The sequence below is a fragment of the Neolamprologus brichardi genome, chromosome 6 (assembly GCF_056152115.1).
Source record: "Neolamprologus brichardi isolate AB-2024 chromosome 6, ASM5615211v1, whole genome shotgun sequence".
NCBI lineage: Eukaryota > Metazoa > Chordata > Actinopteri > Cichliformes > Cichlidae > Neolamprologus > Neolamprologus brichardi.
Window position 1 is genome coordinate 29334681 of NC_142109.1, and position 27201 is coordinate 29361881.

The 27201-nt window shown below is 38.9% G+C and overlaps 2 protein-coding genes across 2 annotated transcripts; both read right to left on the reverse strand.

Annotated features, from left to right (window-relative positions):
- Positions 1-11900: 11900 nt before the first annotated feature.
- rps15a (ribosomal protein S15a) lies at positions 11901-17710 on the reverse strand. Its single transcript, XM_006790634.2, has 5 exons — positions 17626-17710; positions 16704-16841; positions 16387-16466; positions 15984-16069; positions 11901-12033 (listed from the first exon to the last, which is right to left on the reverse strand). Exons 2-5 carry the CDS (start codon positions 16834-16836, stop codon positions 11940-11942), a joined length of 393 nt encoding a protein of 130 aa, XP_006790697.1. The 5' UTR covers positions 16837-16841; positions 17626-17710; the 3' UTR covers positions 11901-11939.
- Positions 17711-19643: 1933 nt separating this feature from the next.
- notum2 (notum pectinacetylesterase 2) lies at positions 19644-26815 on the reverse strand. Its single transcript, XM_006790633.3, has 12 exons — positions 26661-26815; positions 26239-26566; positions 26072-26124; positions 25409-25504; positions 25233-25293; positions 23429-23541; positions 23200-23302; positions 22643-22831; positions 22444-22544; positions 21490-21637; positions 20904-20951; positions 19644-20458 (listed from the first exon to the last, which is right to left on the reverse strand). The coding sequence occupies exons 2-12, from the start codon at positions 26562-26564 to the stop codon at positions 20155-20157; spliced, it is 1542 nt and encodes a 513-aa protein (XP_006790696.2). The 5' UTR covers positions 26565-26566; positions 26661-26815; the 3' UTR covers positions 19644-20154.
- Positions 26816-27201: the final 386 nt, after the last annotated feature.

Genomic DNA, 27201 nt, shown 5'->3' on the forward strand with positions numbered 1-27201 from the left:
CACCTGCCCTTCAACAAACTCTTGAAAAGTGTTAATTACAGAGAAACTTGATGTGATGTGTTGTGCCATCTTCAGAGACATCTACATAAGCTGGAGATGAGAGGCAGAGCCACTTCTGCTCTCTCATCTGCCTCAGGAAGCTGTCAACACATCCTGACCTCCCCTGGAGGCGGCCAGCTGGGTCTGACGTCTTCTGGAGCCCGGGGGGGCCCTTGGCTCCTCCAGCTGCCACCTCTCTCTTTCTCTTTCTGTCAAACACACACTAAATACATAAAACACACGCATAAAACACAAACATTCACATATTTAGAGCATCACAAATGTCCTTCCGGTTTTAAGTTAAGTGTACAGTGGGCCCTCAGACCACAATTGTTCTTCACTAGCATCAAAGTCAAAGTAGACATTGGCTTTTACTGGCCAACAACATCTATATATTTATTTTTCTGCAAGGAAGGAATAATGTAAGTGGGAAGTGAGATCATTTCCCAAAGTCCTTGGTATTGAGAAGTCATTAATGGCAAGCCAGAACCACATTAAATAGCCATCATTGAAAAAATAAGCAGAAATAGCCTCTGAAAGCCGTGCTCTGAGTGGTTAAAGACAGAGTACATTAAACTAAAGTTAAAAAACAGTATTTGCATATTACTTTTGATGAATATATATTTTATTATAACTGTTCTTAAATGCCAAAACTGCACAATATCTAAAGAATATGCTGAAAAGTGAAAAACGTTTTTATTAATTTCACTGCCTTTCTAAATAAGGTCACGACTTCCCTAAAAGTCTTAAATCTCCAGATTGCTTCAGAGAATGTTGAGAGCATTAAGATATTTGGCAAAAAGTCTTGGCTTCAACAAGGCTCTGTTTTTTTCAATAGCTATTCCAGTAATCTTTGCAAAGTACATACTCATGTTCAGGGGGCATGAGAGGGAAAAAAAAGATTTTGTTTGTGAAATGTCAAATACACAACCTCAAAGAAAATGATTCACCACCTCTGAATAATAAACCTACTGAGATGTTGGAGCCCGCAGCAGTGACGACACAGAAAATGCCCTTCAAGTATATGAATGTAAAGAATAATCTTCTGCAATCTTCTGCTACAATTTCATGGTTACAAATTCAAGTATTGCGTGAAATACTGAAATAGAGACGAGAGGGGTTGTGAAATGAGTGTTTGCAGCTACCGAAGGGACATGCATGAAATATGTTGCGGATGTTCATGTTTCTCATGCTAGCAAATGCTGTAAATTAGTGAACTTTTTCTGTAGTGCAGTCATCAGGTCAAAAAGACTATTTGACACCAAGAACGTTTGGCCAAGTTAAAGACTTTCACTTTATTTTTTGCCTTTTCTCATCTACAGATGCTTATCAAAGCAAAAAAGATTTACATAGTCTGTAGATAATTTATGGTGTTGTTCGTGTGGACACCTGGTGCTAACATCATATTATCAAAATGCATTTAAACTAGTAATAATCCAACACGTTCTCACTCCCAAACCGTAACATTTTACGCTAGGTGACAAATCGTCAACATATTACATTTTCAGCTACCCACCACGTTCCTAAATGAGGACCTTGGAAAAATGAGGAAATATGAGAACCGTATGGACTCAATCTACACATGTTCGCTCTTTTTCTTCAAATCCCTTAGAAACACGCTATTATTATCATTAAAGTCCTGGTTAAGGTCAGGAAAAAGGTTATGGTTAGGGCTAGGGATAAGGTTAGGTTTAGGGCTGGAATACAGGGCTGGAACGTCTATTACCACAGGAGTGTCATTGCACCCGCCGCGTACCATAAGAACGCGGAAGGTCTCCTTTCGCGTTCCTCAGGAACGCCGCGGGACGTGACAAAACGTCGGCATGTTATGCCTCAGGAGTGAGAACGGGCTGAATAATCACAAGAGCTTTTTTTTTTTTTGTTTAATCGGTGTGCTTTGCAACTTAGCAAATGTTAGCAAGCTGACACCCAGATTTTGAACATTATAACAGTTAAGAAATGTGCATACATGACATAAAGATGGATTAAATAAACCTCTGCATTCTTTATTTTCATTGTGTCTTAAAGTATTGATTGAGTGATAATTTCAGTGCACATAAAACCCTCTTTGTTCTAAAATACAAGTTGGCTAACAGTCCTAAAAATGGCAAACCTGTAACATCACTTAAACTGAGTTAAATGTTTGCCAGTTCGCAAACATGTAGCCCTGTTGAAGTGATAACCACTTGTGTGCAGGTTATCAGTTATAATGACATCAAAGTGTTGTGTGCAAATTGACATTGTAGCTGTGACGTAGCCATGCTAGGCTAACAGACTTTTTGCTGGCTGGTAAAATGAACTTCAAGCATACAGCAATGCTAACGAAGTACAAAGTGCTCGTTTTGGGAGCTTAATGGATGAAGAACTGATTAAGATGTTCAGTGGGTAAAATGTTTTCTGTATCTGTTGTTTTTAAGTTAATATGAGCTCACTTGAGTGGTATTAGGGTTGTAATTCAGGTATACTTGGTCATGACGCAGTCATCTTTTTTAACTCAATAAAGCTACTTTGTTACTTTGTGTAAAATGTAGCAAACATATAACAAGCACTTCACAGAGCATTGGGCTTTATTTCACTCATTTTCTGTGCAATTGCATAAGTCACAAATTAATTAGCAAGTTAACTTGTGAGGGCTGGCTCCCTGACTTGAATATTTGCCCCTAAACACTAGTGTTCACACAAAAGGTTGCAATAGTTAACAAACAGAGACATGTTGCTGAAATCTTCATTGTGTGCTTCAGGTACAAGAACATGAACATTCAGGTTTAATTCACTGTGCTTCCGTTTCCATTCATTTTCTGCAAATGCAATAACATCTATCACACTGTGCTTTACAGTAAGCTGCTTCCTTGGTTAAGGAAGCAGAATAAATCACCCTACATCTATAATGTATAACCTCTGTAAACACTTTCCTACTAGGTTTATCATCTCAGTTGCTACTTTCTCTTTTTTTTTTACAGAATGATGTGAACTTTTTAAATTATGGTCCCATTTAAAATAAAATAGCTGACGCAGAAGGGTGAGGGCGGGGCTACATTGTAATTGTCACTGCCTTATAGGTAAGATAAGATAAGATAAGACTTTATTGATCCCACAACAATTTTTGCGTCACCTCAGCTCAGGTACATATATCAGAAGGAAATACAAAAATACAAATAAGTACAATCGGTAAAAAAAAAAGTAGATAATACACTATATACAATGGTAGCATACACAGTATGTGATTATGGATATGGTTGGAAATATGGAAGACATAAACTATATAGCTTGACATAACTATTGTACCACTACTATTCCTATTTATTGACATGTACACACACACATGTACACACTAAATATACATATACATACATATATACATGCACATGTCCATACACATGGAAGGTCCATTATGCATGAAGTGGTGACCGTGGATGTTCACAGTGTCCAGTGACTTATGACATTGTGATTGAGGAGTTATAGAGTCTAACTGCTGTTGGGATGAATGATCTGCCAAAGCGCTCCTTCCTGCAGCGAGGGTGTTTCAGTCTCTGACTAAAGGAGCTGCTCAGCCCACTCACATACTCATGCAGTGGGTGATGTGGTTTGTTCATGATGGATGTCAGCTTTACTAACATCCTCCTCTCGCCAACCACCTCCACAGACTCCAGGGGACATCCCAGCATGGAGCTATACCTCCACACCAGTTTGTCAATCCTGCTCCTGTCCGTCCATGCATCCACTCCCCCAGCAGGCCACTGCATAGAAAAGGGCAGATGCTACCACAGTGTCATAGAATGTCCTTAACAGAGTCCTGCAGACTCCGAAGGACCTCAGTCTCCTCAGCAGGTGGAGTCGACTCTGGCCCTTCTTAAACAGGATGTCTGTATTTGTAGTCCAGTCCAGTTTATTGTTGAGGTGAACACCCAGGTACTTATAAGAGTCCACTATCTCAATGTCTTTCCCTTGGATGTTCACCGGTGTTGTAGGGGGGTGAATTCCTCCTGAAGTCTGTGATCATCTCCTTTGTCTTGCCGGCGTTGATTTGGAGTACGTTGGTCTCACACCAGCCAACAAAGTCACTGATGACCCCCCTGTATTCCTGATCATTCCCGTCTGATACGCATCCAATGATGGCTGTATCATCTGAGAACTTCTGTAGATGTCAATCGTCCGAATTATAACAGAAGTCTGAAGTGTAAAGGCTGAACAGGAAAGGTGAGAGAACCGTGCCCTGTGGTGCCCCCGTGCTGCAGATTACCACCTCAGACACACAGGTAGATAAAGCACCCTTAGTTTTTCAGTCAGATTCACTCCTAACTCAGACCAAAATGCAAAAAAATCATGGCTTTAAGATGGGACTTCATGATCTTAACCTGGTAGCAAATAAGAGTCACTAGCAATATAACATCTTCAGTATTAAATTAAAAAGCAGTTTCTCAATAAAACAAGGTTAAAGGAAAGAACAATTAAGATTAACTTAAAACAACATTAAAAAATACAAATACACAAAATCTTTCTTCTTTTTTAATTCTTTAAAAAAATAAATAACCTGCTCATAAAGGCTCACTACAAAAGCTACAAACAAATTTTTGTTTAGCTTTTAGTCCTTGGCCAGTCAAGTAATATAATAAGTATACCTTAAGTTACATTACACTCTCACTCACTGTTAATTAATCAGGACTAAAGAGTAATCGTTCTTATGTGATGATTTATTGCAGGGCATACTGTAGTCTACATCAGTCACATAAGAGGCCAACTGCACTGTAATGCTCAAGGTGATCTATATAGCGGACAAATGAGAGGCCTAATTAATAAAGGCAGCCAGCTCACCGGCACCTCTTGGCCTCCCTGCTATTATATGTACATTAACAGCTTGTGCTCATTGCCTACTAATTAACTATTGCCCAACATGCAGTGAGGGAGAGGTAAATGCTGCCGTATCGTTTACCTGGACAACCCTGGTGTTCCCCACAGCAGCGACGGCAGCAGCAGTGGGATCCCTAGTGATACGCCTAAGATGGGACCCGGAGGAGCACGTGCCCTTGAGGACAGCCAGGGACTGCAGGACAGAATGGATGGCTGCATTCAGAGCCATAAATTCACTGCTTCCTAACTATCTCATTCATCATATGCACACCAGACTCCTTGGCACCGCGAACACACCAACACACACCTCCCACCCACCACTCCTACCTCCCTGGTTTGCCCTAATAAATAAGGCATACAGGCTGAGATAGAGCAGAGAGTGAAAAACATGAGATAAGTGTATCAGCGAAATGACCATATGACAATGCACAGCCCTCTATTTCACCTTGGAATGCATGAATTCATTCAAATTTGGGGAGACAACAGCTCTCCTCTCTCTGTGTCTCTCTCTCTCTTTCTCCATGCAAGATACATTTTCATATCTTCTTCTCAGCTGGTCACCATTTATTCCAGAATTTCCTCGTGTCTTTGTAGATACGGCATCAGCCTGAGCTGTGTCGGGTGGTGGAATAAATCACATGGCTGGGAGTAGAAGTGCAATACAGAATATGATCTCATGCAACACCAGTATGGTAATGTGTTTGTGATGGTGCAGGATACACATTGCCTGAGAATGTGTAACCTTATAAACTGAAATCACTTTAATGTTGTTGTTTACTCCGATGTAAAGGGTATTGTCTGCTTTTGATTTTTGGCCTCTGATTCTAATTTTCTTTTTTTTTCTTTTTCCCCCGCTATAAATGCAGATGGAGGATGTTGTTTCATCTTTGCAACACCCTTTTTTTATTAGATTTTTAGCTGAAACAATCCAACTGAGCTTCGCTGTGTCTTAGAGGAACTCCGATTTAATATGCAGCAGACTTTGCTTCCCACCTTGTGTTTGAATCTCGATCCCAAAAGGTATATATAAAATGTATAAATTCATAAAAGTGTCTTAATTGAGTTTTGCACATCCATTTTTCCTTTCTAATCATCTTTGTTTTTCTCCCTCATTTCACTGTGACCAGCAAAGTGATTTATGGCAGCAGAAGACATTGTAAGGCTGAGTAAAAAGAAATTTATCTCTTTTGACTGAATCCACATTTCATACTTTTAACTGCTATTTCAATATTAATTCTCTTATCTCTGAATCAATCATAATTAGTCTTGCTGCTTGCCAACCAGCTTGGCCTGAATGTAGTATGAGGACCATGACCGGAGGAGGAACCCTCCGCACGAGACATATTTCTACTGCCCCCAAGTGTTCAGGAAGAAAACTGAAAGCACAAAGGAGGCAGAAGCCCAGCTGGTATTAAACACACTGACACCATCCATTACCCGCAGCATGGCCGGGGTCTCTGAAAACTGATGCTATAGCAAGCAGCTAATAAGTTTCCAGACTCCAGTGGTTAGTCTCTCATTTTGCTGTGATAATGGATGTGATGTTTGCACAAGAAGCTCTGCGTCCACTGTAAAAGCCTTCGCTCTTGCCAGGAATTTGCAGCAATGAATTGCTGCGCTCGACCTCTATCACCATCGCACTCGGAAAGAACACCGAGGGACCAGATCATTTCACTTCACAGAAGTCTCATTTCTCGGCCCAAGTCGCAGAGAGAATTACTTGAGGCGATGGAGACTTTGTCTACATAATGATAGAGGTTAGCGAGGAGCACAAAAATCAATATGGACAGAACAGCACACAACCCCATTGAACTCCTTGAGAAAATGTAGGCTGTTAGAATTCTCGCCATTACACTAATGTTATTATTTCACACGTGGGTTTGGTTTCACACAGAGACTGTAGAGCAACATGCTTTGTTTTACGGAAGAGGATTAAGGCCACTGGGGGGGGAAAAAAAGTGGGCACGTCTTTTTTTTCCCTTCTTTTCTTGAATTCTGAAAAAAAAAGTCAGAATTCTGACTTTAATCTCAGAATTCTGAGAAAAAAATTTTGATGAAAAAAATCAGAATTCTGACTTTAATCTCCGAATTCTGACTTTAATCTCCGAATTCTGACTTTAATCTCCGAATTCTGACTTTAATCTCAGAATTTTGACTTTAATCTCAGATTTTTTTTCCAGTGGCCCTAATCCTCTTCTGTATTGTTTTGATGCCCCGTCCTTTCAGACTTCATGAATGATCCCACCACAGTATACAACCCCTGGTAAAAATGATGGAACGACCACACTTGGATAAATCGCGTGTATGCCACAAAACTATTTTGTTTCGTGCATGTTTTTTTGTTTTGTTTAATAGCACTTAAAAAATACCTCAAACCTCAAATAAAACCATTTTACTTAACGATAAATATTTTCCTCCAGATCAAGTGGAGACAAACATTTTGAAATCATCAACAAAAACATCACAATTAGTACTTTATTGCAGGCTTTTATGACAGCCTGAATTATCCCAGGCACGGACTCTATCAATGATAAACAATATTCTCCATCAAGCTGGTTCCAGCTTTTAAATAGCAGCTGACAGATCAGATTTGCAGAATGGACCAATGTCATGCAATTTTTTTCGGTTTCTACCATAAATTTTAATTGGATTGAGATCTGGACTGCTTTAAAACTCTGCTCTATTAAGAATGCATTAATACCCTGAAAATGACTTCATGATGACCAAACTCACTTTCTATCAATAGAATCTTAGAGAGTCCAAGACTTCTGGGTAAATTTGTGCATTTAAAGCTAAGGTCCACCTGTCCCTTACCTGATATGCAACCCCATATCATAAATGAGTGAGCCAGTATGCTTGTTTCTTTCAGGCAGACATAAAAAAATCCAGTATCATGTTCTTGGCCAACGCAGATTCACGATCCCTCAGTGAAGATCAATTTCATTCAATCATCCTCAGTCCACGATCACTGCTCTTTAGTCCACAGGACCTGTTTTGGGGGGTTTTCTTGTTAAGGTGTTAGTGGTGGCTTTCCTTTGGTTTATCTATGTGTAAATCCCTTTGGATTCAGCCCATTTGCTACAGACCTATCACAAACATTGACTCCTGTTTCTTCCCATTTGAGTTTATTGTGCATTTTCTATTTTCCAGTCATTGCTTTGTGTTTTCTGTCCTGATGATCTGATATGTGATCTACCCCTATGTTTTCTTTTTATAACTTCCTCCTTTGTTTGCCATTTTTCTAAATTTAAGCAGAGCTGATTAAGAACGACCAAATTCTTTTGTAATAACATCTATCACACTGCACTTTAAAGTACAGTTGTTTCACTTGACAGCTCTCTTGCTGGTGCTTCCTTTCAATCGGATTGGTGCAACAGGTCATTAAGGTCTGTGTTTTACATATTTAGATTTGTGTATGAATTTGTTTTAGAAATGCAGATTACAAGGTAAAAAATCTGATGTTAAGTTACTAATATATTTACTTTTTTAGGTATGAAGCCAAAAAAAATACTGTTATTTTTTCATATCTCTCATTTATTTGTTAGAAAGTTTTAAAAAGAATCGAATAAACATTCTGCAAATGCGATAATATTATATAAATAAATATTTAAAAAGTAAATCTTTTTTTTTTTAAATCTCCAAATAAAAAGAGGCTTAAATTTCAAACAACTCTCACTTTGTCCTGGATTAGCTGCTCTACTGTTTTTAATCCAAAGAGCAGACTAGTGAGCACTGAAATTCACCACAGGAAACTCTGGCAACTGTTGAATTCTGCATCACATCAAAGAGCACTTAAAGATAAGGCGACATCCAAAAGTTGAAGCTGAATCAGAAGCAGGCCTCTTAGCAGTTTAGCAGACTGTAGCACACTGGTGAATCCACCAAGGAGTGTCTCAGAAAGAAATAATGAAATGGCCTAGTTAAGAAAAGAAGCCTACATTTTTAATCCCAGGGAAATATTGTGGGGGGATTTCAGATGGCCAGAATCTCCTCTTATGTGCTGTGGTGGAGATATACACACACACATAAGGACTTGTTTGTGCTAAAGGTGTCCACAGAGCACAACATTACAACTGTACAAAATTTTTGTGTAATTGAATTTTCCTTATATAGCAGCTTTAAACGCGAGCACTGCATTAATGACTCATTCTGGGTCATACTTATTTTTCACAGTTGTGACTCGATTTACTCATATTGTACTTTGGTCTAACAGGCGGTAAAATAGTTTAGTTTATGGTAAAGTTTATTTTTTTAATTTTACACAGTTTCTACAGTAAGAAGTTTGAGGGAAAATCCTCAGTACATAAGCATGTCATCACGCTTTCACAAAAACAATATTTTGTATCTAATACATTCAACAAAGGCTCACAGAGACACAACCTAGTTGCACTCACATTGCCTCTGGCTCTTTCTATCAAAGCAGGCCAAACAGCAGACTTTTTATTACAGTATTAATGTATTCTATTTGTTTAGAGAGCTGCACATCTTCACTTCTCCTCTGCTGCAGTGCTCTAAACCCTTTGGGGACATCTCAGGGATCCAGCTGACATATGGTGAAGACAGGAGAAACATGTTGGAGGCTGCCAGGATGTGGACCCCAATCCCCAGATGTACAGTGACATATTGTCTTCAAACAGACTGTCTCTGTGGCAGAAACACTGAGAAAGACGGCTTTTCTAACCGCGGGTGTTTTCTCCCCGAAGCCATTTTCAGTTTGAAAGAGCCCAGGCACTTAATTCTCTTCTTGCTGTTTTAAGGGGTTGCAGCTACTCCTACGGATCATCTGAGGGGCTAAAACGGGTTTATAATTACCATGAAATATTAGTAAATTGCTTAGTTATGTTAAAAATACAGGATGCCATACTCGCATTACAACAAACCAGCAAACTGACTCAGCAGAAAGAATCTGGGCTTTGTCATTGACTTTTTAAAGACAAATGAATAAACTGCCATAACTTTAACAACCTGTAGTTGGATTTTACAGCGTGGGGGCTACAAAAAGTAACACATTGTGGGGGGGTTTATGGGCTAATTGCAGGATTTGGTGAAACTAAGTAATGTAAGAGGGGGTCCTAAAAGTGGCCCCAAGAGATTACTATGTAACGTCTCGATATAGAAATGACCAAGCCTGAACTGGTTATGACCACTTAGCTTTAGTGTATTAATTATAGATCCTGCAATAAACTGGGGTTTATAGGAAAGGGTGTTTAAATAGCACATAACACGTAATTAGAGGTGTTTTCAGTTTATCATCCTTTTCTAAAAATATGCTGATCCCAACAAAGTGTACTGAGTAATAAACAATTTGTGCTAGCAAATATTATTTAAATGTTAACACAAGTTGTTAGTTATAATTAAAATGTGCAGATAGTTCTTACAGAGCTTTTCTGAAAGAGAAACCGGTTTTACTTAATTTTGAATTTTTTTTATAACTTTCTGGGAAATGATTGTAATTCTTATGGTATTTCATTTTTTTATTATTTTTGTAACAAATTTAACTTTATTATCAATTTGCATATTACAAGTGCATGGCCAATGAAATACAGTAGCTTATACCTGCAGCCAAAAAAAAGGGAAACACAGCATTTATTGCTTATTCTTTTGAACGGGTATGCAAATGCCAGAAATCCATCGTGAGCAAGGAATAGGTTTTTAAATTTTTACTAAGTCTGTTCCCAGGGGAGCAAATTTCCCTGAAGCCCTGATGATTTCTTCAAGTGCTCTTTTAGAAATTGTTTTAAATGTATTTCTGTATGATTAGAAAGTTGTGTTTAAGCAGAAGACATGGGAGAGGAAGGCATCTGAGGTGGCAAAGCTCTCAGACTGAATTCATAATTGGAACATGACCAGTGTCTTTCATCAGCTCACACTGGATGCTGCCCTGTGGTAGAATTGGTTCTGCCTTTGAGTCTGTGTGTAATATCACATTTTTGCAAGCCATCCAAACAGTTTAACTTCTTAAGTTATACCTTTCCATCTCATCTTTGCACATTTTGCCTGATGTCCCCAACCTTTAAAACATGGGCCAGCTCGTTTGTTTTTCCTCCCATTTTACAAGATAGCAGTTAAGTGCTGTGAACCCATGAGAGGTATTCAGTTTGTGTGCTCTTTGCGCACAAGAAGCACTTGAACAGAACTGTTGCATTAGCAGGCCTGTTACCTTGTCTCTTCAGTGTCTTATGCAAGGTCAGCAGCCAGACTCAAAGAGGATGGGGACGAGACCAAATACACAAAGGAATCTTAGGAAAAGTCTCAGTGGTAAGATGTGTGCAAAGGCAAAAGGAGGGGGGCTGTTTTTTCCCCTCCAAACAAGCTGTTATATCTATAGCAAAGGTTAAGCTGCTTCTAATAGCCACTGGGGGGGGGGGGGGGGGGGGGGGGCACATGTATGGCACAGATGTACTTAGTTGAGGTTTTTCCTGAGCCCAAACTCAATATCTACCCACTGTCAGCGTATAGCTTTATGGATGAAGTCGTCTAGGGTCTGTTCCCAGGTCACAACAAAATCCAACCACTTGTACTTTGTGTAAATGGTTTCTAGTTGTCTCAATAGGCAGCCACATGCTTTCAGATGATGCCTGGGGGCAGACTGGTCAATAGATCATCACTTTCTCAATTCTCAAACCAATTGGAGCTTTGACCGAGGAACAAACTGGTTGAAAAATTACTTTGTCTTGTCTGCACTGCATTTGTAGCAGTTACTGGGTTTCTTTGTGGACTTTCAGGCTTAGCTGTTATCTGAAGCCACTTTACCACCTCCAATTTCTGGAGTTGATGTGGTTTGTGTCAGATCATACTTCATGTGGTAGTTCAAACCTTTGAACATGATTCATGTTCTCGTCTTGCTCATTGGGCCTACTTTTGTACAATTATGATTAAGTAACATTAATTGTAGTGCCACAGTGACACGTCAAGTTATCAAAGAAATCAAACCATTAACCGCCAACAGCACACACTTCAAGTAGCGGCTCAAACACTTCACTGCATGTAAGAAATCACAGTAGCCTGCCAGCTTTCCTCTGGTTGGTTTTTTATTTGCAGTTCTTTACATTTTAGAAAAAGAATCCAAGGATTTTGCCTCCTGTGTGTTTTCGTCTGGCCTCTTCATGATCCATGATGCCAGCTGAGGTGGTCAGCACAATGTATCTATGGAAACAAGAGTCAAACAGAGCATTAAAATGTGCAGCACATTTATGACTGCATCTTCCAAAACATTAAGTGAAACTGCTGCCAGCTATGGGAGTGTTTAACAAGAAAAGAAAAAGTACCAACTTCTATATAGAACCTCCAAAATTAGATTAGATAAAGCGCAGAAGGGTAAAATGTAAACAGAAGCTACAAAATATTCAAATAAAGCTATTAAAAAAAAACCATTGAAATATTAACCCATACTTTAATTGCGAGTCAGTGGCTGATGCAAACTGGGCCCAATATGTCTCCAGGTTACTATGGATTTCATGCTCCAAATGCAACTGCATTTAACACATCAAAACTTAACTACAACTGTCACAACAATCTCGATCTTATTCACGCTCAGTTTTGCTCATTTCCATTCAAAAACAAAAGGATCTCCAAAAACAAAGACCTTTATCTCCCAAATTAAAAGCTTAGGCTCAAATTCAGTGTCCACATATGAAAATATTCTATTCAAAATCTACCAAAATATTTCTTTGTAAAAACAAGTTTGAGTCTGCGTATACTTTGCAGTAAAATATGGGACTCTGAAGTGCTGCTGTTAACGTTGCATTCCCAGCAAAGTATAAAAATATTTTGCTTCACAGTTATTACCCATAGTTGTCCCAGAAGCTCTACGAGCACAGGTCTTTAAAAGTTAAACAGACTTTCGTTCACCTCAGAGCTGGTTGAAGTTTGTGAAGTGCTACAGTGTGTTCGCGTTGCTGGAGTTTAGTGCTAAAGTCTGCTAAAATTAATCCGTTGTTGAGATTTTATGGTGTAGAAAGAAAATACTTCGTTCTTTCCTAATTAAGTCCAAATGCACCCAAGAGAGCCGACAACATTAATATGTACAAACTGTTCACCATCCAGGGCACGCACCATGCCCTTTATTTCCAACGCCAACCACTCAAACCCCTACAAAGGAGCGGAGTTACATTGTTAAGTATGTAGATAATCGGTGCAGTGTTAATTTGATCATACATAGCTGCTGTTTAATTCCTTACTGTCCAATAACAAAGGTGTAAAACACCCACATTTTAATACTGATGTGCTTTTACGATGTGTACTCTCCTGTCATGCTTGACAGAGCGTAATAATCACAAGTTTATTTGCCACATTTATTGACATTGTCGCTAAAAGCAAAATACTGTCTGCAAAAGATGTCACAACATCATACATGTACATGGTCAAAATACATGTCTGAAGCAGTTAAGTATGCTTGGCTGCTTTAGTGAAGTCTGTGCTCTCGAGTCTGATGCTGATGGAATTTGTCAAAGCAAAACGTTAAATGTAGCCTTAACCTCAGGATAAGGTAACACACTGCATCATGTCTCAATGTATGCTCAATCATTAAGGGTGTGGGGGGGAAATCGATACTGTGTAGTATCGTGATATTTTGTTTGCTAATAATGTATCGATACAGGGACAGCAGAAATCAATATTTTGTTACAAAAAAAAGGTTTTGTGGACTAGAACATGCTCTGACTTCAGAGCATGTTCTAGTCTAGTTGATCCTTTTTCTGAGCAAGAATCCTGACATTCCTTCACTGTCCAAATGTGTTTAACTTTTTTTATGGCAGCAATAAACATGACAGTTTACTTATTTTCATTTAAGACATGTTTGATTTTAAGTTTAAAACTGTTTTATTTAATGTAAAATTATATTTTGTTTTTTAATTTACTTTCAAATTCTTCAGTTGCTGAAGGGGCTGCATAGTTTTCATAAATTGCATAGTTCAGAATAACTATAATTGTACCAGATGGTTGCATTCAGTTAAGTTGGACTAGACTGTAATACAAACCGTTCAGTTTGTCAACATTAAAACTGACTGAAATGAGAGAAAGACTGAGTGTGAGACTTTGTTATTAGAGAAAATGAATATTGATAAAGTTTACTTTTATGTACACAATCGGAATATCGCAAAATATTTTTTAAAAATTGCAATAATATCGTATCGTGCGTTAAGTATTGTGATAATATCATATCGTGGGATGTATGGTGATTCCCACCTCTATCAATCATCCAGGTAAGTAAATCCCAAAAGGTTGATTCTCCCACTGAAAACACTACATCCAGATGAACAGATTCAACCTTTTGGGACAATGCATCATATTACCATTAAAAAAAAAAGAAAAAGAAAAAAAAAGCTGTAATTATTAGTTTACATTTAATTCTTTAAATGTAGTCTTTAGAGGAGCTGCTGCCTCATCAGTGGACAGACACCAAAAAAAGCCAACTCATTCTCAGTTGCTTGATTTAAAAAAAAAAAAAAAAAAAGGAAAGAGGAGGAGGGGGAGCGTCACAGGGGTGACACCAAGTTGGCTGAACAGATTTTAGGCCTCAACAGTGATGAGATGTCACTCAAATTGGGGGAGTGAGTCAGCTGCAAAACGTATTAAGGGGCATGTGTGGGAACCAAAACTGTTATAAAAATTCAGCCAAAGTTGTTTGTTCTTTTCCAGCCACACGTATGATAACAGCTGCAGCCTCCCTCTCTGTCACAGACACAGTAATGCTACAGTGGAGTCGAGGTGGGTAATGTTAAAAAAATAAATCTGTAACTAAAAAAGTCTTTATTGCTTTGCTTTCTGAAGCCATTTCTTTGACCTGTACAGTGAAAAAAAATTCTAATTTAAAAGTTGCTGGTAATGCTGTCATCTAGTCGCGAGTTAGGCCTTAGAGATGTTTTTAATGATAAAGCTGGTGTCGCAAGGACAACAAGTTTCTGGCCTGCTACCAATGCAGGGCTAAGGGTGAGGGCGCAGACAAAGGAGACGACACAGCCAAAAGTACATTTGGATACCTCAGAGGACCACCACGGGGGAGAACAGCTCAACTATCAGCTAAAGCTGGAGGCCAACTGTCATTCGCTACTGAAAGCAACACCGACAAAGTCAGTGACCCTGAGAAATTTGGAATCAAAGGAAACTTTTAAGGATCCTTTGACACGTTCACCCCCAGAAACCTTGTTTTACTTCATCCAGCTAGATCTTCACAACTGAATCTTTTAGTCATCTTGATTAGAGTGAGACTAAACTGTGAGTAAAATAAATGCACACAAGTGCATTAAACATGGGTAAGGGAAGCAATAATGAATGTAAAAAATAAAGTAGCCATTTCATCCTGTTTTCATAGCACCTGGAGACAAAATTGTAAATAAAATTAAATTACAGCCCTACTGTAAGCACAAACTACATCAAAACCTTTGAGTAAAAAGACAATTAGAGTACTTTATCACACCACCTGCTCAAGAAGCATTAAACGTGTTTTTAATGCTTCTTAAAGCTGTTTTTTTTTTTTATGAAGACACTTCAATCAGCTGCATATCTTTAAACTCAGCTACAGGCTGAGACAGCAGCAATGTCCTCTCTGCCCTCTCTATCACAACTGTAACAGATCGTAAAATGATCTTTCAGACAGATCATCCAACCAACAAGGAAACACATTAACAATGTAATGTGTGCAGGACTACAGAAACAGTGTGGTAGCCATCTGATCAATGGGCCTAGTATAGTTCTGCACTAGTCACACATCTGTCTGAAAAACTATTAAGAGTGCAATTTAAAATAAATAAAAACACCCACTTGTGGCTGCCTTATACAAAATAAATCTTTGTCCAGTTCCATTGTGCACAAAACATTTAAAAGCGACAAACGGCGATACTTAAGCTACAGTTACTCATGACAAATCGAGACATATGGATCGACACAGTTAACCACCTAAAACACTAACCAACTACACCATTTTGTCAGGCAGGGCCAACAAAGAGAAGGCATCAGAGGAGCAAATGGTGCACCTTCCATCCCAGAGCCTCACTCATCATATAGAGACATTTAGGGGCCAAAATACACTTAAAAATACCTGGTTGCTCATTTCTATTGGTTTTTGGATTGAAAGTGTGACGACAAATAGTTCTCACCCAAACTGTCTTGAGGGCAGCAGGTTGTTCTGCCACTTCTCCAGGTCCTTGAGTTGGAGATCAAAACGTGGACTAATCACGCCACACTGACAAGAGAGAAAGAGTGGTTTAGACTCCATTCACAAACCATTAAAGCTACAAGCAAGGCTAGACAGTGATAAGAGTTAAACCAAGTTTAACATATCGAAATGAAAACAATGGCCACTGACTTATTGGTACATAACTGTAAAGACAGCTTCTCTGTTGCCATTATGACTAGAAGCCCTTTAAGACCCAAGTTAACTTAAACGGCACTAACATAAAATTATATTTCCTTCAGTCATTCATAGCAAAAGAAACAAAGCATGTGTTTAAAACTATCAAAGAAGTGACATGAATAACAGCACAGGTTGGTTCTATTTACCTTGTTCAGCCTGCCTGTGAGATTGACAACAATTTTTCCGGCTCTGTGGTCATCAATGATCTCAAACTCACCAATATAACCTGCAAGGCACAAATGGCAAAGACCATTAAGTTAAACACATTATTAATGTGCATAATTATTATATACATTAAGTTAAACACATCAGGGCGCTTCTAGAGGTCTCAAATTAAACTGAAGTTATACTTTTACCAACTGTACACACAAACAAAGCAGTCAGCCCTTCGAGATGCTTTACAACTGCATGTGGTACATAAAGTATCAACTTGGAACGCACACACCTTCATAATGATACTCACCGTGCTTCATCATGACGGTTAGGAAGCGCACAATAACCTTGGAGCAGGGCCTGATGAGGACCTGACGTTTCCCACGTTTCTCAGCATTGTTGATGCTTTTGAGAGCATCTGCGAGAACGTTCATGCGCACCATGATGCCTGTGGACACACACAAAAAAAGACTTTTAGCATTAGATCCAAAGGCCTGGACAAGAAGGAAATTAGTGAGTATCATCACCATCGACGCTCTACAGACTAAAATAGAACACTGATGGTGAAACGTTACAAAAAAACTCATTGAATTTGACAAAAATGCTCACTACACTACAAAGGAGGACTTAAGTAAAAGAAAGCCTAGTTAGCAAAACCTTGCTAACACGAATCATGCCGACCTTTTTCTACAATTATGAGCCTCCACGCTAATATTTTCCAGAGATCGCAGGTTAAATACTGCTCACAATTTACTCTTGACAAGTAATGCTGTGGTTTCAGTTACACTAACAGAGGAAAAACGGAGCCTTCCACTGAAGCATGGTCATTCATGAGCACTCAGATTAGCTACTTAGCTTATCCGCCTGCAAACGCCACAGTAAGTAGTGTCCTTAGTTCTGCAGTTACAACGGTCAAAATATTATCGACAATATGTACCACATACAGACCTGTACGGACAGCTAAAATGCCTTATTCATTGGACATTTGAAACTCGCATAACTGGGAGCAAAGCTAACAGCTATCAAGCAATCAAGCCGCCCTGATAGGGGCCAGGCAGTCCCGCTAACACAGGACAAAAAATATGAATCCGCTTCACTAATGGAAACCATAATCAGCCCAGATCATTACTACCAACTTTTACTTCGAAATGGACTCACTTATGGATTATTTCACAATATGATGCTTTAGATACTTAAAAGATTGAAGGTGACGATGTAAAAAGACATCTTACCGGTTCTGCAATATGGCGGAAAGAGGAAGTACGAAAATCCGGCAGTGCATTATGGGAAAAAAGGTCGAGACTTTTTCAAGCCGAGATGGCCCACAGCGCCAAAGCCCAAACTCCCCCCAACAAACGTACCGAAAAATTCATGTTTATTTTGTCCCTAAAAACTGCACCCGTTTTATAAGAAGTCTGACATTTATAAGTAACTAATATTTTATTTTGTTTGGTAGGTTTAGAAAAAAGTGGGCCACTTTCTTCGACCTCAAACGAAGATTAAATTCAGAAAAATAAATAATTTTGCTGTCAAGTGTCCCTAAGCGCTTTGTATAAATGTAAAATTTAAAGCAGTGTCCCCAAGTGATGATGAGTGTCCTGCATTCATATCCAGGAGCTTAACTATGAGTGCTTTTAAAAGTGAAAATATATGAATATGAAAATATACATGAGTATGTACACTATATTATTATTATTTCCAGTCCTAAACCTGGCTAAGGGCATCCAGCATATAATAAAACATGCAGATCCATCTGATCTGGCCACCCCTTAGGAAATACGAGAGGAGCAAAATTATATTTTTGTTTGTTTGTTTTGCCCAGGGAAAATATTGAAGTTCAGAATAGATATTGTAACCCAAATTGAAGACTTGGAAAGGCAATTAACTCTCAATGTCATGTCTCAGTGAATATGTCTGGTCATGGTTGTATGTTGACAAATTTGTGAATATTCACACAAACTAAAAACAACGCCATTTCCTGTTCTTGTGTTTACTTAGTAAGATTTGTTGACCCCGTGGCAAATAAAATTTCAAATATCAAGGAACACTTTTTTGGTCATTAGGCAAATAAGACTCTGATTTTTGTTTTTTAAATATTCTCAGAAATGAGGACTCAGAGATTATCTTAGCCTGGAATTTGAAGGACAGTACAGCCAGTGTGCTACCTTGGTGGTGAGTAAAGAAAAAGGGGCATATATTCATGTTAAAAGGGAGTTTTTTCTTCCCACTTTTGCCAAAGCACTTGCTCACAGGGGGTCATCTGATTGTTGGTGGGTTCTCTGTATTATTGTAGGTTTTTTACCTTACAATAAATCCTTACAATTTAAAGCTATACAAATAAAACTCAACTGAATTGAATTGAACTGAACTGAATTAAACACAATTATTTATGTCATTATTTCATATTGTTTCTGCTGTTCTCACATTTGCTAACAGTCTCTATGGACTTGGTGCTCCTCATAGAAGGAAACTGTGAAATATACTTTCAACAGTTATTGAATCTTCTCAATGTGTATTCTGACTCAGATCCTGTGAAGAGTATAATAAAACAGATTACAAAGTGCAAACTCTCAGATCCACATCATATTTTTATTCCACATTTTGACACGTGCAACACCCTTATTGCAGTACCTAAAGGAAATTAAAACATACAGCTACAGCATTGTCTGTAAATGCAAAAACAGCACAACATTATGAAAAATCATGCTTTAACAACAATGAAGGACTGCAATATTAAGCCCTATGAAATACTAGTTGCATTATGTCTGTGTATGTCACTAGACATAGATTGTCACAACTGTGCAGTGAGTAACTGCAGCGTGTTTTTTTTTTTTACATTAATAAGTTCACATGTCAAAACTGTGTTTTTTCCTTGAATAAACTCACAAATTATTGTGGTAGGTCCTGATCACCTTTGTCTGCCCTACACAGAAATATTACAATAACTAATCACATTTCTATTTTGCATGCATAGAAAGTATGTATAGATACTATGTAATATATGTATATATATATAAATATATGTATGTCAGCATAGCATCAGAATCTAAACACTCAAACTAAGTCACCAAAAATCGGTAGTGTCTTTGGAACTAAGTGCACCAAAAATTACTGAGTAAAAGTAAGTGAAACGTTTTGATATGTTTTCTCCAAAAAAGTTGAACACTTAGCTCATTTGTGTATTATTATGTAGTAATCTGATTACTAGAAATTTGACAGATTCTGTATTTTTCAATAATGCATATTGGAAATCAGTGAATAACTAAAACAGACTTTAGATAAAGAGTATAAAGCAAGTTTAACTGCTAAAAGCTGCATGAACACAAAAGCATTTCTATCTTGTTTGAGCAAAATGTTTGTGTCTCCGTCAGCGATCAGGTACTTTCTATTCATTACAACTCTACTACCATGCTCTGATGTTACATGTTCCTGTGGAGTGATCAGGCTGAAAGTGTGTTGTAGGAGGTTATGCACAGCCATCTGCTAAACACTAAGCTTGTTGATCAGTACAGCTGCAACACCTCTTTCCACTGGTGTCCAGTAGAGGGCCCACTAAACCATTCAAACCCAGATGCAGTGACATACCCTCCAGCCAAGTCTCAAAGTGAACAGTCATGTGGAGCATAATGGAATGCTGAGTAGCACAAGACATAGTAACCAGATTTCTACAGCATTTCTATGGTTACGTTAAAATTTTCAACACATTTGTTTTCATCTATTAAGCCTCTGGCCAACCTTTCGTGTACCCTAAATTTTCACACTTAGCCACCATTCCTGACCATGCTGACAAGAGAATCTGCATCTCCCTGGGGATCCAGGCCCAGCCTCTGGAGGTCCAGACCCATGGCTACCAGCATCTGGAGCAAGGTAAGCTCCTGCTGGGTGGTCTTATCCACCAAAGCTGGGCAGGTGGGGTTACACTGTGGCCACTGACAGGAATCCACGAGGTGAAAAGGACATCCTTTAGCCGGGGTCCTGTTGTTACGTATTGCTTCCAGACTCCTGTCCCAGCATTGAAGGGCACGTGGCAGAGACGTGCCTCTAACTTGAAAACTTGTCCAGTTACTTTAGGAACAACAAGAAGGAGAAGTTATGAATTAGAAATAAAGAAAGAAAAATGGGAAGGTTGTCAGAGTTAGTAATTAAGGACTAGAAAAGGGCAAATGGCAGGAGACTGTTTTACTTTAAGGTTTGCAACTGCAAGTGTTGCAACATACAAAGCTACAAAAGACCTTGAACTTTCAGCTCCTGACTTTGATTGCACCCACTTCAGCATAACTAAGTATACTTATATAAGACTGCAATGACCCATCAATGTCCATGTGAACAACTAAATAATCTCTATGTTAAAGTGGTACTGGGAGGCTAGAGAAAGTGTGAAGTGGCATTTGGTGACAATGTAGTTTGATGAACAAGCAAAACAAAAACAGCAGCATGAGCTCACTGGGTAGAGATGACTGCCGGGGAGAAAAAACAAGGGTGCCAGGTGAACTTGAATATCCATTCTTACCTTTTGGTAATTAGTGTGTGGGAGAGACAGGACGGAGCAAATACAGCCCTAAAAGACACGCAAAGAGAGAGCATTTGTTAAAATCCATCTTGATTTATTTTTCAACTAGCTATAATAAGATTTGAATCTAGTCACTGCGTGATGACGACTTTTGAAAGGAATGGATAGACGGCACAGAGAACTTCAAGGAACTGTTGGATGTTAACATAGAATTTGATTGTCTGCTGTTTTAAATGGCTGCAGTTCACTCAACAGTTACAGGCTTTGACGTGTAAATGTACAAATGGAAAAAAAAAAATTTAAATATTTTTTTATAATTATAAATTGTAGATTGAATTGATTTCCTAATCTATTAAAATTAATGATTGTATTTGCCACTATCAATGGTCAAGAATATTAAAAGAAAACACTAAAAAGCAGTTCCGCTTTGTCGAAAGGGCTTAATTTCAATTTCAGGTCCATGTGAACAGAGATGTTACAGCTTGTAATGGCTGGAAATCAATGAGTGCTAAACATACAGTTTTTATGTTCTGTTAATGTTAGTAATGTTTGGACGTCAATATATGATAAGTGCTACGGAACTTACGTAACATCTCTCAGGGAGTTTTTGAGCTCCAAGCCCAGGTTCTGTATGTACTGCCACTGCTCCTCAGACATGCTCTGTCCCCCTATATAGATGTTTTCCACCCTCAGCTGTTCCTCATCAAACAGCCACTGTACAATAAACACAGGGGCTATAGGGAAAATAACATTTAGTTGATCAAATCAGTAAATTCAATCAAGTCTATTAGTCACTTCCTGCCAGTTATTAAGCTGTATCCACACACACACACACACACACACACACATATACACTCCCCTGGATGAGTGGATTTAGATTTACATTCACCACCATGTTCGTGATCTTTTTTTTTTCTGTGTGTACAATTTCATAAGATCTGCAGGTTTTTGCGCTGGCCTCAGTTGGTGATTAAATTTGTTATTTAGACCAGTCTCTAAAAAGTTTTTATATTCAACAGCCAAAATGAAAAAAATCCACCAGTTAAACATACTGTTACTAGCCATAATGCCCCCTTTTCAATGATTACAGTGAATACAACTCAGGATGTCATGATCTAAAAGTTTACGCACCAGCGTAGCAGTTAGAGTTTCAAGATTTAAATAGAAAATCTCTTTTCTTTAATTTCAGACCCTGATTTTGAGATTTTGACTAAACATGTGCTTTTATATGCTTTGCTGATTTAGCAACTTTAAAATTCCATACATGTGACAATAAAGATCTTAAATGTTTGCATCGAGGGCTGTAATATTCAGAAGGCCTCTAAAAAAAAGATGCAGTCCAGTTCAAGCCAGTCCAGATGAACTTACATTAGCTTATCATGTCATCAGCGTGGGAATCAGTCTGTTCACTGATTGAGTGAAGGAAATTCACAGTTCTAATATGTCAGTGCTCATTATTTCTGAACTGCTCAAGTCAGTTATATGGTGTGCATTTAAATTTAAAACATCATCATAAACAAAGACACCAGTCAACACTCACACGTCAAAGTAGAGTATAGTCTATGACCGAAGAAGCACTTCCACTCCTCCCCTCTTTTAAAGAGCTGCCGACATCTGTCAGGAACAACCCCATTCCACAGCCTGAGATAACAATGCACGGTTAATCAATAAAATTCACGAATAATATGATTTCCAAATCCTACATCGGGCATAGGAAGAGATCTAAATATTGTCTTCACCTGAGTCCAATCTTGATGGCATCCTCAGGTGAGCAGGAAACTGTCTCAGGGCAGTTTGGTGATCTTTGCTGCTTGCTCTCCAGAAACCAGCCTGAGTCCACGAGGCCTCGGACCTGAGCTTCTGCACCAAGCTGCTGGAGCTGACTGGCCACCCTCGCAATGTTGAGCAAAACACCTGTTCCACCAGCGCTGCAGGGGAGCCAAGAAAATGAATAAACAGTTTGGCTTTGAGGGTGACATTTTTGTTTAGGACATCAAACTGACAGTGCATGCCAGCTCATAGTGGGGAAGTAAACATTTAGCAGGTTTCACATTCAGTTGATCCTGTTTTAGGGCCCGGGGACGTCTCAAGAACCATGCTGCTAACCTGGGAGGAATGTTCACCATTACAGGGCATGGCCCTTTAATAAACATTATGTCACTGATCACAGTTGACTGTAAACATCTTCATTGTTGACAAGAGGATGCACCCAAAATAGGACTTTAATGGTAGATATGGAGACGATCCAGGTGGTACAGAGACTCTTGTCCATCAGAGCACAATAAAACAAACTCACCTGCTACCAGACAGCATGACAACCTTGGCCTGCTTGATTCCTTTAGGGATGAGATCTTTGATGACTTCACGGATGATTAGGGATCCCATGAAGTTATATTCAGCTGATAGGAAAGACAAGTATGAAGTGACTTTTATTCTCGAATTAACTGAACATTTAGAGAATACATGTTTTCTTGTATCCAAAGGAGCTACGGTTACCTTATTGTAAAAGATTTGAGGAAACTTACTTGCATTTATATTCCTATCTCTGACTTTGTCCCTGCCTTGTCGTGGCCTGGAAGGGGGTGTCGGTGCAGGCCCAGTGCCGCTCCACACATCACTGGAACAGTAAGGGATGAATCTGCCATAAAGAAGACAATCACATTTGTTAGACTAAAGCTGGAGGCCCTGAAGTTGGTTTCTTCCCTCCCCCATAAAAATCACCTCAGGCTGGAGCTGACAACTTCTGTCATATATCAGAAAGTGGCAAATCTCTATTTTGATCACACAGCCTGCGTGTTGTTGAATTTCAGAAACGAAACTTTATCATTAAAGATTAAAATTGCTCGCATGGATGAAAGCGGAAAGTTAAAAATATCACCCAAAACACTACACGCATATGCCAGTTCACCACGCAGTATATATCCTGCTGTGCCACCAGACTTTTCAGACGTTTCTTTCCTCAGGCTGTGCGATCGCTAAAGTCACCCTCGACATTTCAACATAAAAAACAATCTTCAAAAGAAAGAAAGGAAGGAAAAAGAAAACAAAATAAATTATTTATTCGTCATTAATCGGTGATACAGTTTTGTTGTTGTGCTGCATAATTAAGTAATCTTGTCTGACATAAAAAGGGTCACTGAAAGTGTTGCACGCACAAAGAATTGTGTTTTCAATCCTTTTTAGGTCAAGCATATTCCCAGCTGCATTAAGAAGATATGTTTGCTGAATCCCTGATTATGCAACCTTTTTGTTGTTGTTGTTTTTCGATACAATCATTTTAAGAACTGTAGCATTAGACACTTTATCCAACGTTTCACACACAAAAAAATCACCTAAAACAGCTTCAGGAAGTGACCTTACAGCTAAAAACACGTTTTTTATAGCATTTTTCAGATTAGTGCACAGAAAAAAAAATGCACATTTATGTGTTAATTTAAGTTAATTTAATATAGCTGTTTTCAGTTTTGGCCTGGATGTTTACAGATATTTGTGAATATTTATTCAGCATATTTTTCCTCAATGTAAGTAATGGTAAATGGCCTGTATTTGTATAGCGCTTTACTAGTCCCTAAGGACCCCAAAGCGCTTTACACAACCAGTCATCCACCCATTCACACACACATTCACACACTGGTGATGGCAAGCTACATTGTAGCCACAGCCACCCTGGGGCGCACTGACAGAGGCGAGGCTGCCGGACACTGGCGCCACCGGGCCCTCTGACCACCACCAGTAGGCAACGGGTGAAGTGTCTTGCCCAAGGACACACGATGAACTGGAGAAGTTTTATGACATCCAATAAAAACATCAATAACTTTTCTCCTTTAAAGAATGAGTAAAGAATCCATAGAAAATACACATACTCAGTAGCACTTACACGCAGAAAACCTTAGTTTTAGCCCAATTTTTTTAATTTCCGAAGGTTTTTACAAAGAAATTCTTCATAAATGTTACCAATTATATCTTGATTTACTGAATATTCTTCCCTAAAAATTATTTTTCTGCCAAGAGGGTTTCAATATATATAAAGTGACAGTAGATCTTGATGTAAAAATGTTTCATTCTGATGTACAAACATGTGTTTATGAAGAGTCTATTTAGTAAGATAACACTTCATTTACTTATTCAAACATCAAAGTTCAGAAAATTTATAATACAAAAAAATAAGTCTTCATATTTGTAAGTTGAATGTTTAATCCTACTCCCCTGCAGTATCTCCCATTATGTACAAAATTAATTAATACAACAACTATGGGAACAAAGAAAAAGTTGTCTTTATACACCTTCATTAACCGCAAAAATACAAAGCACATCTATGCAGGTACTTACACAATATTTGCGTTATGCCAGTGTGGGTTGTCCTCAGCTTTAGAAGATAATATTCCACTTCCTGTAAATCCAACAATCGCTCATTAAACAGATGTCCACTTGCCTCACTAGTCAAAGAAAGCAACTCTGTGGAAACGTCTATGAAAGGCATTCTGAAACACTGTCGGCTGACTAACCTCTTTTAGTTTCAGGCCACCCCGATGAGCTCATTAGTCGGGGGATATTTTGGTACCTGTAATCACAGGTCTCTCTGCTGTAGCAGCACCAGCCACCTAAATATAATAGACACTAATATTAGACATTCACATCCAAGATAGGGACACCCTTGTTAGCCCATCACACAGGCCTGTGAGGAATGGTGAAAGCAATGGTTGCACCTGCAGGCTGCTACACTAACATGACCATAGTGTGCATTAACTGTATTATTATGGGGTCTTTACCTTACAATATAAAGCAGCTTGAGGCAACTGCTGTTGTGATTTGGTGTTATATAAATAAAATTGAAAAAAAGATAATAATAACAATAATAATTCACAGTTGAGCAAAAGACTAGAATGATCTCTTTAATTTACAAACTGTCAGGATGCAGATTGCTAATTTTTGCTGATTTGTCACTCAGTAACATGCAGGAAAATTATTTGTGTTCGATATCAGAGTACAAGTACATTTGGAAGACGCTCCACCGGTGTTAACCTCATTTCAAGTCTGTGACACGCAGCAACCAAAAAAGTTGACAGGACAAGATGACATCCACATTAAGATTCCAATGAGCGGGTGTCACGCTAAAACAATCTGACCTTAGGGGACTAAATTAACCATATGGGGTTTTAAATACTCACCTTCCAGAAATAACAACCATCGGCGGCTTCCTCTGAATTCCTTTAGGTAAAACCTGTAGAACAAATGAATGAGCATGAGGAGAAACAGAAGATAAACCATCTTTGTAAAATCCCTGACTCAATCAGCAAACAGACGTTAAAGAGCAAAAACAACCAGAACTTCTCACCCAGCTACTGTCCCATCATTACATGTAACTTGTGTGTTTGTGAGGTAGTGCAGCCTCATATCATCTGTCTGTTGTCCAGCTCCACGAGTCCCTGCAGCACCTTCCTGTCTTGATTCGGCTGAGCCCCCGGTGTTTCTGGAGGTGCTTCCAGTTCTTCCAGTGCTTCCTGAAGTAACATCAGCTGCGGAGGCAGACTGGCCAGCATCACCTTGTTGGATCCCACTAGACTTCTTTGTGGACTTTCCAGTAGCTTTAGCATTACGGTTGTTCTGACACCACAGTCCCCCAAGCAAGAGCAAGAAAACAAATGGACCCAGTATCTTCATATCTGAGGCAACATAAAAAAAAATTAGGGACATGCTGATTAATTCATGCAAAACATGAGAAATCTTCAAAAACTTTCCAACTTGCAAAGACTTTACCTTTCAAAGAAGAATCGGTTTTGAAGATTGCTGCAATGAACCCCTCACCCCAAGGGTCAGGCAGATAACTGGTTCTGCTGGAGAGAGAGACTGGTGAGACATTCAATGCACTGTGACAAGGTGCAAGAGGAGGGTCCTAGTCATGAGTAAGTGATGAAGTCTTGACCAGGTTTTGATGAAGGCTGCAAATCAGCGACGACCTTTATAGTGCCACCATATGGATCAGATTTCCTCCCATTTTCTCCTGCAGCTCCTCTCAGGCCCTGAGATCATCTGGTGACGACACACCACAAGGGGAGGTACTGGATGGTTAGTGGTGAGGAGAAAAGATAACACACGCATCTCTTCAACATATTTCAATTCTTTGCACACACCCACCTTCAAGCACTTTCCCAGCTGACCGTACCTCATGCACAAGTTCTTTTTACCCCTAACCTCCTTCTTCTCCCCCCTCCATCCGCTACTGATTGCCATTTTTTTTCTTATTTAAACATCTACATGGTCAGCATGACCGCACAGTCCCTTTGCATGGAATGTGACC